Raw genomic sequence first — 17479 nt, 5'->3', positions numbered from 1 at the left:
GATTCAGCAACTCCTCTCAACAGTCCATAGAGATGGTTCGAAAATGCATTCTTTTATTATGGAATCTGAGAGGGCAAGACTATGACTACTGGAGGAATCAATGTAGTCAATTGGTATGCCAATCAAGTTTCTTCCTGATAACTTAATTTAACATGACTCTAAATGCCTTTTTGGTGAGGAAAAAGCTGCTTGAATATATTTAAATAGCAATGTCCATGCTAAAACTGCCCATGGTTAATGTGGGCCCTCAAACCTTCTTTATGCAACAGCTGCATCAAGCAAGAGGGCTGTACTTCTCTACTACACGGTTTCAAACATGGGAATTGTAGTTCAAGAGCAACAGTTATTGATTTATTTCTGGGTGTGCTGTTCCCTCAAGAACTGCATTTACCATATGAGAGACAACTGTTTACATATTGTCCACCCAGGTTGTTTGTGGTAGTAGCAAATGACTAGCTGACAACAGAGCACCCTTCCCTTCATTTCAATATCACCCACCTGATAGTAACCTAGCTCTGATAAGTAAGCCGCATTGAAGACGTTGGAAGGAATTTGCACACTAACTTTGGGTAAGCATTTCAAAACAATTACATAAAAACTGTATATGGATTAAATATGCATTGTTTTTATTTATTCCAAAATGAAGAAAATGTCGAATGACTTACACACATTTTAAAATCAACTAGGCTCCAAGTAAAATGTGCTTACCAACTCATACTCTTAAATTTATAGATACTACTGCTTTGCAACATTGCTCCAGTCTAGTGGATAATCTTGTGACTTTGAACAGTTCAGCTCAAGTTGGAGCATATAATGAATGTAAATTATTATAGAATATTACTGCATGTCATATACCTTATCTTAGAAAATGTGTTTTTGATCCCTTGGTTTAATTGGCATTTTACTTAAACAAGCATGTGAATTACTTACATAATACAATATATAAAACAATAAGCTAGGGTAAAAATGCAAACAAACATACTTTTAGTGTTTACTTTCAGTGATCAGACAAAAAAAAAAAGTCAAAAAGATATTTATATTTATACTCTGAAAAAAAATGCAGCAACTAATGTGCGCACAATCTGAGATCAATAAGCATTTTGAGTGCATGGGAAACATCAGGAAAATGTCATTTCAGACCATGAAACACAGGACTAACATTATGTTGTGTCTATATGTTTGTTCCTCACACTTTCTGCGCATGCAGTACTGCCTGTTTAAACCTTCTCAGAAAGGATTCTGGCATGGATAGTGAACACAGTACTGCCTGTTTAAACCTTCTCAGAAAGGATTCTGGCATGGATGGTGAACACAGTACTGCCTGTTTAAACCTTCTCAGAAAGGATTTTGGCATGGATAGTGAACACAGTACTACCTGTTTAAACCTTTTCAGAAAGGATTCTGGCATGGATGGTGAACACAGTACTGCCTGTTTAAACCTTCTCAGAAAGGATTCTGGCATGGATGGTGAACACAGTACTGCCTGTTTAAACCTTCTCAGAAAGGATTTTGGCATGGATAGTGAACACAGTACTACCTGTTTAAACCTTTTCAGAAAGGATTCTGGCATGGATGGTGAACACAGTACTGCCTGTTTAAACCTTCTCAGAAAGGATTCTGGCATGGATGGTGAACACAGTACTGCCTGTTTAAACCTTCTCAGAAAGGATTCTGGCATGGATAGTGAACACAGTACTGCCTGTTTAAACCTTCTCAGAAAGGATTCTGGCATGGATGGTGAACACAGTACTGCCTGTTTAAACCTTCTCAGAAAGGATTCTGGCATGGATAGTGAACACTTTCACAACACTTGGAAATCTAATATTGTTTCCCTCGACCCTACTACACTTGGTGACGTTTTCCCGTTCAGCCGAATGTAACCTAAAATAGCCTTGGACCCTGGATATCAATCCATGACACCGCAGAATATAAGGCCTGTTGGGTTTCAGTTGGAGACAAAACACACCAGCACACACTGTTGCCAGCCTCTTAGGGACTCCTAGTGAGTTAGCTAATAATAACAACAACAACAACAATAATTGCAATGTATTACTCCAACTGTATACTTGTGAACTAGTTCATTCGTTTTTTTTAGTTCACAATAATGTATCATTCTTACAGACGGTGAGTGATATTGTTATGTAGGTTTGACACAAGCATGCTATGGAACACTATAAACCAAATGCCTGTCCATTACAGTTAACCTTTTACCTACCTAAACTTGCCCTGCTGTTGTTTTTCATCATCTGTTTTCACTGAACTGAAACACATTTGACATTTCCACTTCATGTTTAGTAGCCTGCCTACAGGGGATTTTTTTTTTGCCATGGAATCGCAATCCAAGGTGGAATTTCGGAATGTTGGACAGATGTATTTCCCGCAAAGTAGAGTGGACTGCCACTTCAGCCTTAGAGCTGATCATCACTGGACCAACAAGGACTGGATAGGCCTATTCAAGGTGTATCATTCATAACCTACTGTTCTACAGTACACTCCACATACAGTTATCACACACATCTCCAGTTTAAAATGTCTAAGCAACGTAAACAGCATTATTAACCTAATGGAATTACTCCCTTCTACACCTAATTTTATTATTAAGCGTTTTGTACTGGTTTTGATGTAAAACAATAGAAACAACAATAGAAAACAATAGAAAACTTCCAGAAAAACAACTATTTCCTACAGTTGATGTGAACAATATAAAGATTTGAAGTGCTTATGTCTCATTCATTCAGGCTGACTGGTCATCAGTGAAAGAGTACTCAACCTTTGCCTGGGCAGTCACTCCTGAGGGGTTCAGTGGAGGAACTAATGCTAACTGCTGTGTACATTTCCAAGGTGAGAATGTATCTATCATGTTGAGAAGCATATTTTAAAGCAGGGTTTGTCAGAGCAGGAAATGAAGGGAATCAGAGTCTTCTGATGCTTTTTTCTATCCTCAGACCCCCAGTTTGAAACACTTAATTGGTTAATTGGTGAAAAGAACTGATGTTATTCGTCAAAAGAGCAAAATGTATTGGCCTGCCTTGGCACTCCCTATGTAAACCCAACTGTATATGAATGAACTGGATACTGTATGGAATTTCCACAACTCCATGTGTCCTCTCTCTCCACAGCCTCCTACCTGCCCCGACCCAGCGATGTGGAGTACCAGTTTGTATATGTGGACCATCAAGGCCAGGTGTGCGCCCGCAGTCGTAATTTTACCTTCTGCATTTCCAAACCTCTGGACGAGCTGGAGACGCTGACCGAAGAGAAGGAGCAGGAGGAGGGGGACGAGGAGGGGGACGGGGACGATCTGATGCTGGTGGTGCCGAGAGCTCAGCTCCTGCAGGTGGGGACGGAGGGACAAGCACCCAGTTTCACTAATTCAGTTAGTGGGTAAAATAAATGCACAAGTGATGGCAATCCACTCCTGCTGCTTGAGGTTCCTCCAAAGAAGTTAAGCGGATTAACGTTCCCTGCTTTGATCATCCACTAACGTCACTGTTTTCTCCTCCGCTGTGAGCAGACCCGGCTGGAGGAATGCCTGAGGGACCAGGCGGTGTTAAAAAAGGCCCGGGAGGAGGCAGAGAGGGAGAAGGAGAGAGAGGAAGAAAAGAGCAAGAGGGCAAAAGAAGAGTGGGAGCGAGAGAGAGAAGAGATGAAGGAGGAGATCACTGAGTTGAGGGACCATCTGAGACGATGCAGCGAGCGGATGGAGGATATGGATGGGAAACAAAAGGTACATACAATATGAAGTATAGCAGGTGGTCTACTGGTAAATAAGGTATAGCAGACTAAAAAATGAGATGGACCATCCAGCTTCTGGTCACCGCACAGTTCAAAGATCAGTATCTGTGATGGTATTGGGGTGCATTAGTGCACATGGCATGGGTGACTTGCACATCTGTAAAGGCACCATTAATGCTGAACAATATATACAGGTTTGGGAGAAAAATGGCAACATGTTGCCATCCAGAAAGCGTTTTCTTCAGGGAAGGCCGTGCTTATTTCAGCAGGACAATGCCAAACCATATTCTGTATGTATTACAACAGCATGGCTCTGTAGTAAAAGAGTTAAGGTGCTAAACTGGCCTGCCTGCAGTCCAGAGCTGTCACCCATTGAAAACATTTGCTGCATTATAAAACGAAAATACAACAAAGGAGACCCTGAACTGTTGACCAGCTGAAATCCTATATCAAACAAGAATGGGAAAACATTTCACTTTCAAAATTACAGCAATTGGTCTCCTCAGTTCCCAAACGCTTACAGAGTATTGTTAAAAGAAGTGATGCAAACATGGTAAACATGCCCCTGTCCCAACTTTTTTTGAAATGTGTTGCTGGCATTAAATTCAAAATGGGCATTTACTTAAAAATAAATAAATTCTCAGCATCCCAATTTTTGAGAAAACCAGGTTGTACATGATGCAAATGAATGGACCTAGATTGTCCACCCCTACTTTAAAACCTATATGTAGCTTGCTTATACAGTCATAAACACTCTCATGGTTCTCCCTCTCTCCCCCAACACTGGAAGGATATGCAGTTCTCTCAAGAAACCGTGTCCAATCTATTGGATGAGAAGGCTGAGAGCCAACAGCGAATCAGAGAGCTTGAAGATGACATCATAGCTCTAACTAACAGATGGAAGGAGACAGAAGCTGAACTTGAAAGGTAGATACGCGTTTGTAATTGTAAATGCCTATAACTGTAACAATTTTTTACCTTTGGGGTAATCCAACTCATTCTGTTTGACCAACAGGATGAAGGAGAGAGTGAAAAAGATGTCCACTCAACTGAGGGATGAAGAAAATGAAAGAAATAATCTGCAGGTAAACAATAGTTTGTGTCCCTTCCATGCAGGATTAAAGTTCTATGAAAAATATGATTTAAAAAATTTTTGCAAAATGTTATTGAATATAATCAGAACTTCAGCAGAAGACTAATCTTAGTTAAAGGGAACCTATGTAAATAAATAAGGCATCATTATTATAATAATTTCATTTATCGAATGAAGAAATGTATGCAACATCCAATGTTGTACAAAAACTAAATTGCCTTTGACCACGTGATTTACAATAGAATCACTGCACCAATTTTCAGCCATTCTGATGTGGAACGACTTATGTGGTTTGGATCAATATTATGCTGTATGACCAAGATGCACTTCAGCTCAACATAAATTCTCCTATGGAGTTCTCTGACAGAGGAACTCTGTTCTTCAGCTCGACAGTCATTCTCCTATATAGTTCTCTGACAGAGGAACTCTGTTCTCCAGCTTGACAGTCATTCTCCTATATAGTTCTCTGACAGAGGAACTCTGTTCTTCAGCTCGACAGTCATTCTCCTATATAGTTCTCTGACAGAGGAACTCTGTTCTCCAGCTCGACAGTCATTCTCCTATGGAGTTCTCTGACAGAGGAACTCTGTTCTTCAGCTCGACAGACATTCTCCTATAGAGTTCCCTGACAGAGGAACTCTGTTCTTCAGCTCGACAGTCATTCTCCTATATAGTTCTCTGACAGAGGAACTCTGTTCTCCAGCTCGACAGTCATTCTCCTATGGAGTTCTCTGACAGAGGAACTCTGTTCTTCAGCTCGACAGACATTCTCCTATAGAGTTCCCTGACAGAGGAACTCTGTTCTTCAGCTCGACAGACATTCTCCTATAGAGTTCTCTGACAGAGGAACTCTGTTCTATCTGGACAGAATAGGGTCTATGTAGCATGGCGCACAGCCTGAAAAACGTCCTTTTACCCCTCAACCCCACAGATGGAGAACGGGGCCGTGCTAGCCGAACTGAGGGTGACGCAGAAGCGCCTGGAGGCCAGCGAGCGCAAGGCCGAGGGTCTGAGACAGGAGCTGAGTGAGATGGTCGCCCAGCAGGGCCACAGCCATGCTGAACTGCACCAGGCCCGGCTCCAGGCGGCCCAGCTCACACTGCAGCAGTCCGATGCCGACCTGGCCTTGAGGGAGGGACGGGCTCGCTGGGCCCAGGAAAGGGAAGCCTTTAAACAGGCTGCAGAGGTTAATGCAGTGACGCAATGCTACAGCACACAACATTACCTCTGACAGAAACATGCAGAGCCCAAGGCAGAGCTGGTGGTGTCCTCGGGTACCACAGAATGAGTGCAGCAGAGCACAGAGATAATATATGGGCAGGAGTTGAGTGGTTTGCTGAGTTCTGCCGTCCCAGGCATCTGTTTTTTGACTCAAGGCGAGGTCATTTAGATCAATCTAAAACATAAACCTTGTTCCCTATCCGAGCCCGGCGCCCTTGGTCCATCCTACTTCTGAGGTTTCCTACTCCATTGACGATGATGGCGTAATAAGGCTTTAACTCATCTCTGTATCACAGGTCTTGAGTTATGGGACAATCTCGAATCACGCAGCACAAATATGAAGCAATAGTACTTAGTGTCCTGTATGTGGACCATCTGTTTTAGTCAGCATACAGCCAGTCATTTCTGTACTGTTCAGCCCCATGTTATGTGTCCTTCTTGTTTTACTACCTATCCAATTGTTTTTGGTATAGCTTGATAAAGAGAAGGTGCAGAAGTTGAGCCGTGAGTTGCAGCGGAAGGAGGAGTGGCTCCAAGAGGAGAGGATGGAGAGGGAGAAACTAGAAGTGGAGCTTGGAAAAGAGAAGGATTGCAGCAGGGTAAATATAGGGTATTGCAGGAGATATTTGCAGGGTATATTTCAATAAACAACATACATAAACAAATCAACACACACACACGACAGTCTATACACCACTATGGGTACAGCAAAACATACACTAAATATAACTGGCCCCCACCCACTTATCTGTGTCCCCATAGGACATTCAGATCAGATTTCCAAAACTGTTTCCAGGAAAGAAACTGCGCTGAACCTCAATAAAAAAAAACAACAACAACACATCTCTTGCTACATCCACAGCACACACACAAACAAACAGACACAAATAGATACAGAGGTCGTCTTGCATCAACACCCGTCCATCACGCACTGCTTGTCGCAGTGAGTCACACCAGGCTGCAGGCAGCCCACCGACCACCTCTTAACACACCGGCGCCCCCTGCAGGTGCAGCTGAGCGATGCCCGCAGGGAGCTGCAGGAGGCGATGGCCATCCTGCGAAAGAACGAGAAGGAGCGAGAGCAGCTGAAGCTGGAGAGACAGGCAAGGATCAGGCCACGTGTGTTTTATGTCGGCTTGTTTAACTGTTGTGATGTCCAGCATCACTGACCTGAACTAAGGATTTGGTTTGAGTGTGTATGTTTGGACCTCAACTCTGTCACTCCACACACGTACAGGATCTGCTGGACTACTCGCATCTGCTGGAGCAGAGACTGGAGGTGGCTGCAGACAACAAGTGGAAAGAAGTGGCCCTGTACTACTCAACCAGTGAGTGAAACCCACACCAAGGCCAGTTCTATGTACAGCCAGACCCTCACAACGGACATTCTCACAAATATTTTAAAACATTACAGGACACATGTCCAATTTATGGACACCCAAGACGATATTTTAGAGACACCTTTCTCTAACAGGTGGTGGCGACACCAGTCATCCTGACAGCTCCTCGGGAGATGAGAAACCCTCCTCCGAAGACGAGAGACTTGCATCTCCAGTGCCCCACCAGACCTCAGGACCACCTCCCTGGTGTGACACCCAGAACAGCTCCTCCCACCGGAGTGTGAGCTGTCCCCACACTGAGACGGTAGGCCACCATAAAACAGCCGGAGTCAAAATACATACCACCAAAACACACACTACCTCATGCCAGGACACAGCTTAATATGACCGGCACATCCCAAAACCTTTTAATGTAAAGAAGACTTAATAAAAAACAGAAAAACACACAACAGACCACAAACTCCCTGAAATCCTTGCGTTCATAATTTGTGTGTGAATGTGTGGTTCTATCAATGTAGACCAGGGATGAGGAAGAGCAGAACAAGACCACCAAGGGTGAAGACAAATGTCAGATTATTCCAGACCTCACCAAGCCCATCCAAAGGTGACCCATCTGGCTTTCTACCCAGAACAGCAGTACCAAAGCAATGTACCTGCAGACTGTACATACGCAGCAGCACTGCAGACTGTACTGACTGCTGCAGACTGTGCTTCCTTCCAGTATTCAAGCAATGCAGCGGTGCTGGTGAATTAAGGAATAGCAGGATAAAGAACATCCATAAAATGATAATGCTTTCCTCCCTAAAAGTCATTTGAGTGTTATGGAGGTAATAATCAGCTGGATAAGGCCAGTGGGAGTCGAGACAATCAGGGAGGGGAAGGAGTTTAAAGACCAGCGCAGCCTGGAAGCAATGTGGGAATGATCTATTAGTCACACCCAGTGTTCTGTATTCAACACAATATAACTCATTCTCTGTCCTCTTCCTCCTCTCTCTCTCTCTCACTTTCTCTCTCTCCAATCATTACTATGCCCATTCCTTCTTTCTTTCATGCATGAATCCACAAGGCTTTACCTAACTCTCCTCTTAATCTCCCTCTCTTGTAGTGAGCTTGCCGACTGCTCCCCCTTCTGGTAACAGAAATAAGGACAGTGGAAAAGTTGATTGAGTAGCCTCCAGTCCTGTTGGCCTACTTTGTGGCCATCTACAGACGGCTAGTTATACAGACAGACTGTGCTGTAGATACAATATTGCCTACGAAATCTCCCCTGCGATGTTGTGCAATGAGTAGGTTTCAAACAATATTTAATTTTGTTGTATAAAAAATATTTATTTGTTAACTATTTCTAAGCTTTTTAGTGGTTTGGTTAACATTCACTGTTAGAAATTAGCCAAAAGAAATAAGGCTAGATGTATTTTGTGTGAAAATTACCATAATGCCAGCATCATATGTGCCCAATTTTAACTGATCTTTGAATGGAATAGTCTACTAGGTCTTACAACTACTAGGCCCACAGAAGCTCTCAAGTTAGAGGTTTCTTGTTGAAAGCATTTGAATATTATATTATTTTGCATTTTGTCTAGGTGTTATAACTAGCCCAACTTGGGATAGGCTTGAAAAATGTGTACTTATAGGTGATAAGATAATCAAGAGTCAACATTTAATTTTATGTGGGTTCAAATTATTTAATGATTTATCTGATTGTGAAGTTCACTTTCTTTAAACTGTGTTGATGAGTTTCTGTAATAAAACACTGTGACAGTTTACCAATACATGTCTCTATCCTGTGATTATTATAAGTCACAGTAATGCACACCTTTCATATAAGTGAATGGAGCAGCCTTGCAGCTCTGATGTTGCTATTAGCTACTTCTCTGAATAAGTAGCATTTTAAAATAAAACATCAAACCGAACAAAATTTCAATGTACCATTTGTAATTCAGTAAAATTAGATAATTGGTCAGGGGCCTGAATTGGTTTTCAGGACAATATGTATATAAACATTGGATTCTGAAAGTATTCAGACCCCACATTTTGTGGTGTTATAATAATATAACCAAATGGAGTACATTGGAAATGGCAAATGGTCTGAATACTTACAAACCCGATTCCAAAAAAGTTGGGACACTGTACAATTGTGAATAAAAACAGAATGCAATGATGTGGAAGTTTCAAATTTCAATTTTTTATTCAGAATACAACATAGATGACATATCAATTGTTTAAACCGAGAAAATGAATCACTTTAAGGGTAAAATAAGTTGATTTTAAATTTCATGGCATCAACACATTTAAAAAAAGTTGGAACAAGGCCATGTTTACCATTGTGTGGCATCCCCTCTTCTTTTTGTAACAGACTGCAAACATCTGGGGACTGAGGAGACAAGTTGCTCAAGTTTATGTATAGGAATGTTGTCCCATTCTTGTCTAATACAGGCTTCTAGTTGCTCAACTGTCTTAGGTCTTCTTTGTCGCACCTTCCTCTTTATGATGCGCCAAATGTTTTCTATGGGTGAAAGATCTGGACTGCAGGCTGGCCATTTCAGTACCCGGATCCTTCTTCTATGCAGCCATGACATTGTAATTGATGCAGTATGTGGTCTGGCATTGTCATGTTGGAAAATGCAAGGTCTTCCCTGAAAGAGACGACGTCTGGATGGGAGCATATGTTGTTCTAGAACTTGGATATAACTGTCAGCATTGATGGTGCCTTTCCAGATGTGTAGGCTGCCCATGCCACACGCACTCATGCAACCCCATACCATCAGAGATGCAGGCTTCTGAACTGAGCGCTGATAACAACTTGGGTTGTCCATGTCCCCTTTAGTCCGGATGACATGGCGTCCCAGTTTTCCAAAATGAACTTCAAATTTTGATTTGTCTGACCACAGAAGACTTTTCCACTTTGCCACAGTCCATTATAAATTATCCTTGGCCCAGATACGATCCTTGGCCCTGTTTAGATACAGCTTCTTTTTTGACCTATAGAGTTTTAGCCGGCAACGGCGAATGGCATGGTGGATTGTGTTCACCGACAATGTTTTCTGGAAGTATTCCTGAGCCCATGTTGTGATTTCCATTACAATATCATTCCTGTATGTGATGCAGTGCCGTCTGAGGGCCCGAAGATCACAGGCATCCAGTATGGTTTTCCGGCCTTGACCCTTAAGCACAGAGATTGTTCCAGATTCTCTGAATCTTTGGATGATATTATGCACTGTAGATGATGATAACTTCAAACTCTTTGCAATTTTTCTCTGAGAAACTCCTTTCTGATATTGCTCCACTATTTTTCGCTGCAGCATTGGGGAAATTGGTGATCCTCTGCCCATCTTGACCTCGGAGAGACACTGCCACTCTGAGAGGCTCTTTTCATACCCAAACATGTTGCCAATTGACATAATAAGTTGCAAATTGGTCCTCCAGCTGTTCCTTATCCTTATTCCTGTACATTTAACTTTTCTGGCCTCTTATTGCTACCTGTCCCAACTTTTTTGGAATGTGTAGCTCTCATGAAATCCAAAATGAGCCAATATTTGGCATGACATTACAAAATATCTCACTTTCAACATTTGATATGTTATCTATATTCTATTGTGCATTAAATATAAGTTTGACATTTGTAAATTATTCCATTCCTTTTTTACTCACAATTTGTACAGCGTCCCAACTTTTTTGGAATCGGGTTTGTACATACAAGAGATAGTTAGGTCAAGAAATATTTGGACACTGACACAGTTTTCATAATATTGTCTCTGTACGCCACCAGAATAGATTTGAAATGAAACAAGATGCAATTGAAGTGCAGACTTTCAGCTTTAATTAAGGGGTTGAATAAAAATATTGTATGAAGCATTTAGGAATTGCAAACACTTTCATACGCAGTCCCCTTATTCTAGGGGCTCAAATGTAATTAGACAAATTAACACAATCATAAATTTAATTTAAATTTTTAATACTTTGTCAAGAATCCTTTGTAGGTAATGACTGCTTGAAGTCTGGAACGCATCAACATCACCAAATGCTGGGTTTCCTCCATTGTATTCCTTTGCCAGGCCTTAACTGCAGCGGCCTTCAGTTGTTGTTTGTTTGTGGGTCTTTCTGCTTTAAGTTTTGTCTTCAAGTGATGCATGCTCGATCAGGTTGAGATCAGGTGACTGACTTGACCATTGTAGAAAATTCCACTTAATTCCCTTAAAAAACTCCAGGGTTGCTTTCACAGTATGTTTTGGGTCACTGTCCAACTGTAAAGTGAAGCGCCGTCCAATCAACTTTGAATGTGAGCAGACAGTATATCCCTATACACTTCAGAATTCATCTGGTTGCTTCTGTCTTGTCACATCATCAATAAACACTAGTGACCCAGCGCCATTGGAAACCATGCACACAGACACACATACACACACACAAACCTGTGCTCCCCTCCCATTTTGCCAGTCAGTAATGACCTATTGACTAAGAAATGTGCATTCTGAAACAGACGTCTAGATAGCTCCTACACTGGTCATTTACCCCCACCTCCTGAATTGCTCATTATAAAATCAATGGCCTTATACAGCTGCTATTACAGCCTACTCTTCAACTGAAACATGGTCAGAAGAATCCATTTATCCTAAAACAGTATAATAGTTTTATTTACATAAACAAGACTTGCACTGACTATGATGCCTTATGGATGTTTTACATAGCTAGTGAGATTTCAGAGATGCGTACAAAAGAACCTCCTAAACATCTCTTACCTGCCAAACAGACGGCTTCATACAGTTGCAAACATACTGCCACAAAATGTCTGAATATCAGTGCGTTTGTCTGTCAGCAAGTTCTCTCGTGAATAACTCATCTGGATCAGTTGTGGACATTGCAGCAGCTTGCAAACGGTAGCAACTGCTAATGTTGATTTTGGCCCACTCCCCCATACAGACCTTCTCCAGATCCTTCAGGTTTCGGGGCTGTCGCTGGGCAATACGGACTTTCAGATCCCTCCAAAGATTTTCTATTGGGTTTAGGGCTGGAGACTGGATAGGCCACTCCAGGACCTTGAGATGCTTCTTACGGAGCCACTCCTTAGTTGCCCTGGCTGTGTGTTTCGGGTTGTTGTCATGCTGGACACCCAGCCACGACCCATCTTCAATGCTCTTACTCAACCCCAAGAACTCCATCTCGCGATATATGGCCCCATCCATCCTCCCCTCAATACGGTGTAGTCGTCCTGTCCCCTTTGCAGAAAAGCTTCCCCAAAGAATTATGTTTTCACCTCCATGCTTCATGGTTGGGATGGTGTTCTTAGGGTTGTACTCATCCTTCTTCCTTCAAACACAGCCAGCGGAGTTTACACCAAAAAGCTCTATTTCTGTCTCATCAGACCACATGACCGTCTCCCATTCCTCCTCTGGATCATCCAGATGGTCATTGGCAAACTTCAGACGGGCCTGGACATGCATTGGCTTGAGCAGGGGGGCCTTGCGTGGGCTGCAGGATTTTAATCCATGACAGTGTAGTGTGTTACTAATGGTTTTCTTTGAGACTGTGGTCCCAACTCTCTTCAGGTCATTGACCAGGTCCTGCCGTGTAGTTCTGGGCTGATCCTTCACCTTCCTTATGATCATTGATGCCCCACAAGGTGATCGTGCATGGAGCCCCAGACCGAGGGAGATGGACCGTCATCTTGAACTTCTTCCATTTTCTAATAATTGCGTCAACAGTTGTTGCCTTCTCACCAAGCTGCTTGCTTATTGTCCTGTAGCCCATCCCAGCCTTGTGCAGGTCTTCAATTTTATCCATGATGTCCTTACACAGCTCTCTGGTCTTGGCCATTGTGGAGAGTTAGGAGTCTGTTTGATTGAGTGTGTGGACAGGTGTCTATTATACAGGTAACAAGTTCAAATAGGTGCAGTTAATACAGGTAATGAGTGGAGAACAGGAGCGCCTCTTAAAGAAAAACTAACAGGTCTGTGAGAGACGAAATTCTTACTGGTTGGTAGGTGATCAAATACTTATGTCATGCAATAAAATGCTAATTAATTACTTAAAAATCATACAATGTGATTTTCTGGATTTTTGTTTTAGATTCCGTCTCTCAAGGAATGATAAAAAAACAGACATGCTTTGTAAGTAGGAAAACCTGCTAAATCGGCAGTGTATCAAATACTTGTTCTCCCCACTGTATATCGTTATGGAACTTGTTTGGGTTTCACACGTGCTGTCACACGTGTTTCACCTTTGATAGCAGAACCCTTCCTGATACAAATGTAAATTAAAAACGTTATTTACATTGTAGGTCATCGTAAAAAAAATTACGGTAAATAGGCCCTTAAAGATGCAGTCTGGAATTGTTGCAAATATCAAACAATTGTTTTAAACCTCCCATTTTGGGGTGGATGTATAACATTTTTATTTGTGCATATCTATAGATTCACTATCATACCAACATTAGCCATGCTATTCCAAGTTTGAAAGCTAATGGTTTTAATGACATGGGGCACATTTTGGGGAGCCCATTTTGGCTCAACAGCACTTTCATAACATGTGGTAAAATCTTGGAAGGCATCTTTTAGTGCTCTGTCCCTAAACCCAAACTGTGTAGCTGCCACCTCTCATTGAGATTCACACCACCACTATAGCATCAAACCAGACCCAGCGCCAGGACGAAGTGACTAAGGGGGCAGAAAAGAATGGCGAGGGGGCAAATCTTTTTTTAAACTTAAACTGGGGGGGGCAGGAAATTCAACTGAGGGGGGCTAAGCCCCCTCTTGGCGCCAGGCCTGCATCACACATAACTACATCTACTATAGGATCTCATGTTAGCTTTTTTTCTAAGTCACTTCTAGGCAAATGCCCACTCTAGCTTAGCTCACTTCTTAACATCTGCAACTTTAATATTAACTTCCGCTCTGGCAGACATTTTGCTCTGGTTATTCTTAACAACTATTCTTCCTTCCATTCAACTCATTTGAATTTACAAAATGAGTTGAATGGATTGAGTTGCAAAATACCTATGAGCTTTAGACTTGTCTGACCTTACACGTTCAAAAATGTCCAGATGCTATCTGACAACTGTACCTGCTGAATCCCCTATTCCTTCCATACATAGGTCCAACTAAATTTATTTTAATGTAATGTTTTTTGTCTATATATTTTCATACAAAATCATAATGTATTGTCTTGCATTTGAGTGCATTTGGCCAGGTTGTCCCTGAAAAAGAGAATTGGTTCAGAAGTGACTTACTTAAATAAACAAATAAATAAAATATAACACCACTACTTCACTATAGCATCATATCTCATACAACACCACTATTGTACTGTAGCATCATATCTCATACAACACCACTACTGTAATACAGCTTAAAATCTCATATAGCACCACTACTGTACTACAGCTTAATATCTCATACAACACCACCACTGTACTACAGCTTAAAATCTCATATAACACCACTACTGTACTACAGCTTAAAATCTCATATAACACCACTACTCTACTACAGCATCATATTTTATAATAACACCACTACTCTACTACAGCATCATATTTTATAATAACACCACTACTCTACTAAAGCATCATATTTCACATAACAGCACTACTCTACTAAAGCATAAATTTCACATAACACCACTACTCTACTACAGCATCATATTTTATAATAACACCACTACTCTACTAAAGCATCATATTTCACATAACACCACTACTCTACCAAAGCATAAATTTCACATAACACCACTACTCTACTAAAGCATCATATTTCATAATAACAATACTACTATAGTCAATCTATGTCAGTCATCTACAACTAATCTATCAGGCTTCCTTGAGTCTTTCTTGACTCCCCATACCTGACTCACCCCTCGATGGAGTAGACAATATCGTTGTCATTCATCTGCATTCGGCAGGGGGAGAGCCCCACACCTCTGCCCCCACCCTCATCTCTGCATAGTCTTGCTCCAGGCAGCCAAAGTCAGATCCAATATAAATGAAGACAGAAACACATTAAAACGGGGGAATAAAATATACTGCTGAACCTCCTCAAATCCCCCACCCTAACCTGCGTTCCCATGGAAACATGCCTCAGCACACACAAATATATGAGGTCGTTAAAAACTTCCTTGTAAAACAGTGTATAATGTATGGACCCTGTTTTAATCCTTGCACCGCTTTATCGATCTCTGTTTAATGAAAGTTAATTATGGCAATCATTTAATTAGCAGTCCTATCTGAGTTTATTGCTGTCTTCTATCTACCTGTTACTAAAAAGCACCATGCAGAAAAAAAACATCCATCATTCAGGGAAATGCGTAGCTCAGTTTCTAGAGCATGGTGCTTGCAAAGTCAGAGTTGTGCGTCCAATTCCCATGTGGTCTGTATGTAAAGTATTAAAGGTGCATGATCACCCTTGGTTACATAATCAGTAGTGCTGTGACAACACAATGATTTAATGTAAAATTGCGATTCTTTTTTTCTAAATATTGTAACGATATTGTGATGTCTAGAATTGACGTTTATTTATTTATGTTGTCGACAGCAGTCTTTTAAATTACTGTTGCGGTCGGTGAACAGGCGTGTTTCTTTAACAATAATAGTTTGGTATATATCACAAAATCTACAATAAGGAATATCTGCAGACCGCAAGTCAGGAGTGTTACTTATTATGGGGGTTCCTGAATATTAACTTACACCCTCTGAATATTAACTTACACCCTCTGAATATTAAGTTATGCCCACTGATGTTCGCCATTGGTCAGTTTAAATGGTCTTTCTGAATATTAAGTTGTTGGTTTGTTTGGGGACATCCCGGTTTGACACACGGTCCGACACTAGGTGTCATGCATGGGTATGATGTCATTACGTGGAGTGAACTAATGGAGGAAGAAGAGTTAACTAACGTTACAACTTTATCTCAGAGTCCATGTGATTTAATTCAATATCTTTTGTCAAGACATAACACCAGGTCCAATACCATTTAATTGTATTTTGTTTCAGGATTAAAGACTGAAGTGTCTCAAAAAATAGTTTCAAATGTTTTGGTTACAGTCAAGAATGAGACACTGGTGGTTTAGAAAGCTGCTGAGTGCAGTTATAATACAGACACATGCATACATACACATGCACAGTCATACTCACTATGCCTGCCAAGGTCAGTTTTTCTTTGAGTAGCCATTGCTTGGTTATATTTGATACAGTAGAGGGCCATCATTAGGAGGTTGATGGTTGAGAATGCTGCTTACTGCAGTTACAATATAGTTAATTTGAGCTCTACATGTTACAAAGGGAAACAGGCCTCCCTTTTGCACAAGTTTATACACGATTACCATTTATGCATTCTCCATTGATTCAACATATTACACAAATGTGTACATGCTGTGTAAGGTACATTGTGCGGTTGACCTGGGAGCAACAACTTCAGTGTCAGCTAAACTGTTTGCCAAGACCTGTGTGTTCTGCTGTGTAGATCTGACCAGTTTCAAATTAACAGCATTATTCTAGAAAGTTGAAACTGGCAAATGGTGTTGAATTTTCTATAGCCTGTTGCAGAAAGGTGGCAAGTTTCAATTTGCATCATGTAGAGGTCAGGTCAACATCTGTTTACAGAAATATTAGTGTTTCTGGGGGTGCCTGGAACAAGCACATTCTTAATTCTAGAGTGATGACGTGGTTATGGACTTAACATTGTTGGGAGGAATATAAGTGTTACATATCTTGGAATTGATTATCTGAGGTCTAATTTAACCCTCTTCCTAAAAGTTGATTCAATAGCATAAATTACATGTAGAACAGGTCCAAAAGAGCACAACAGACATTACTGAAAGTCAATTAATGTAGCCCAAAATCTTAAAGTCAATGTCATAACCTAAAAATACAAAATGAAATGATATGCCAGTTAGACAATTAAAAATGTTATCACCCAATCAAAAATTCAAAACATTACATAACAACACTAAAAAAACCAAACTGTTTCTTTATGTACTGTGTATTCAGTGTTGCCTAGATTCTGTAGGCTTTGGTTTCATCCTATCATGTTCTATGGCCAGGTTAACACTTCCAAAACACTGTCCAGTTTACTTGCTAAACAACTGATGTTTCTTGTCT

At 41.1% G+C, this 17479-nt stretch overlaps 1 protein-coding gene across 3 annotated transcripts; it reads left to right on the top strand.

Moving 5' to 3' along the window:
- Positions 1 to 432: 432 nt before the first annotated feature.
- On the top strand, positions 433 to 9163 carry calcoco1b (calcium binding and coiled-coil domain 1b). Of its 3 annotated transcripts, none has more exons than XM_013138167.3 (14): positions 434 to 569; positions 2299 to 2458; positions 2739 to 2841; positions 3120 to 3337; positions 3515 to 3727; positions 4526 to 4662; positions 4751 to 4820; positions 5760 to 6014; positions 6523 to 6648; positions 7057 to 7152; positions 7287 to 7377; positions 7524 to 7693; positions 7908 to 7993; positions 8495 to 9163. In XM_013138167.3, exons 2-14 carry the CDS (start codon positions 2327 to 2329, stop codon positions 8523 to 8525), a joined length of 1728 nt encoding a protein of 575 aa, XP_012993621.2. In that variant the 5' UTR covers positions 434 to 569; positions 2299 to 2326; the 3' UTR covers positions 8526 to 9163. The 3 variants fall into 3 exon arrangements, with proteins under 3 accessions (XP_012993622.2, XP_012993621.2, XP_010879559.2); XM_010881257.4 differs by having other exon boundaries at positions 2296 to 2458; XM_013138168.3 differs by lacking the exon at positions 7908 to 7993 and having other exon boundaries at positions 433 to 569; positions 2296 to 2458.
- Positions 9164 to 17479: the final 8316 nt, after the last annotated feature.

The sequence above is a fragment of the Esox lucius genome, chromosome 17 (assembly GCF_011004845.1).
Source record: "Esox lucius isolate fEsoLuc1 chromosome 17, fEsoLuc1.pri, whole genome shotgun sequence".
NCBI lineage: Eukaryota > Metazoa > Chordata > Actinopteri > Esociformes > Esocidae > Esox > Esox lucius.
The sequence above is the reverse complement of the archived record's forward strand: the minus strand, read 5'-3'. Positions and strand labels throughout refer to the sequence as shown.

Coding starts and splice junctions, on each gene's coding strand:
- calcoco1b (XM_013138167.3), top strand. CDS start 2,327: ATGGAATCGCAATCCAAGGTGGAATTTCGGAATGTTGGACAGATGTAT. Junction 7,378..7,523: donor GGCCCTGTACTACTCAACCA/GTGAGTGAAACC, acceptor TTTCTCTAACAG/GTGGTGGCGACACCAGTCAT. Junction 7,694..7,907: donor GCTGTCCCCACACTGAGACG/GTAGGCCACCAT, acceptor CTATCAATGTAG/ACCAGGGATGAGGAAGAGCA.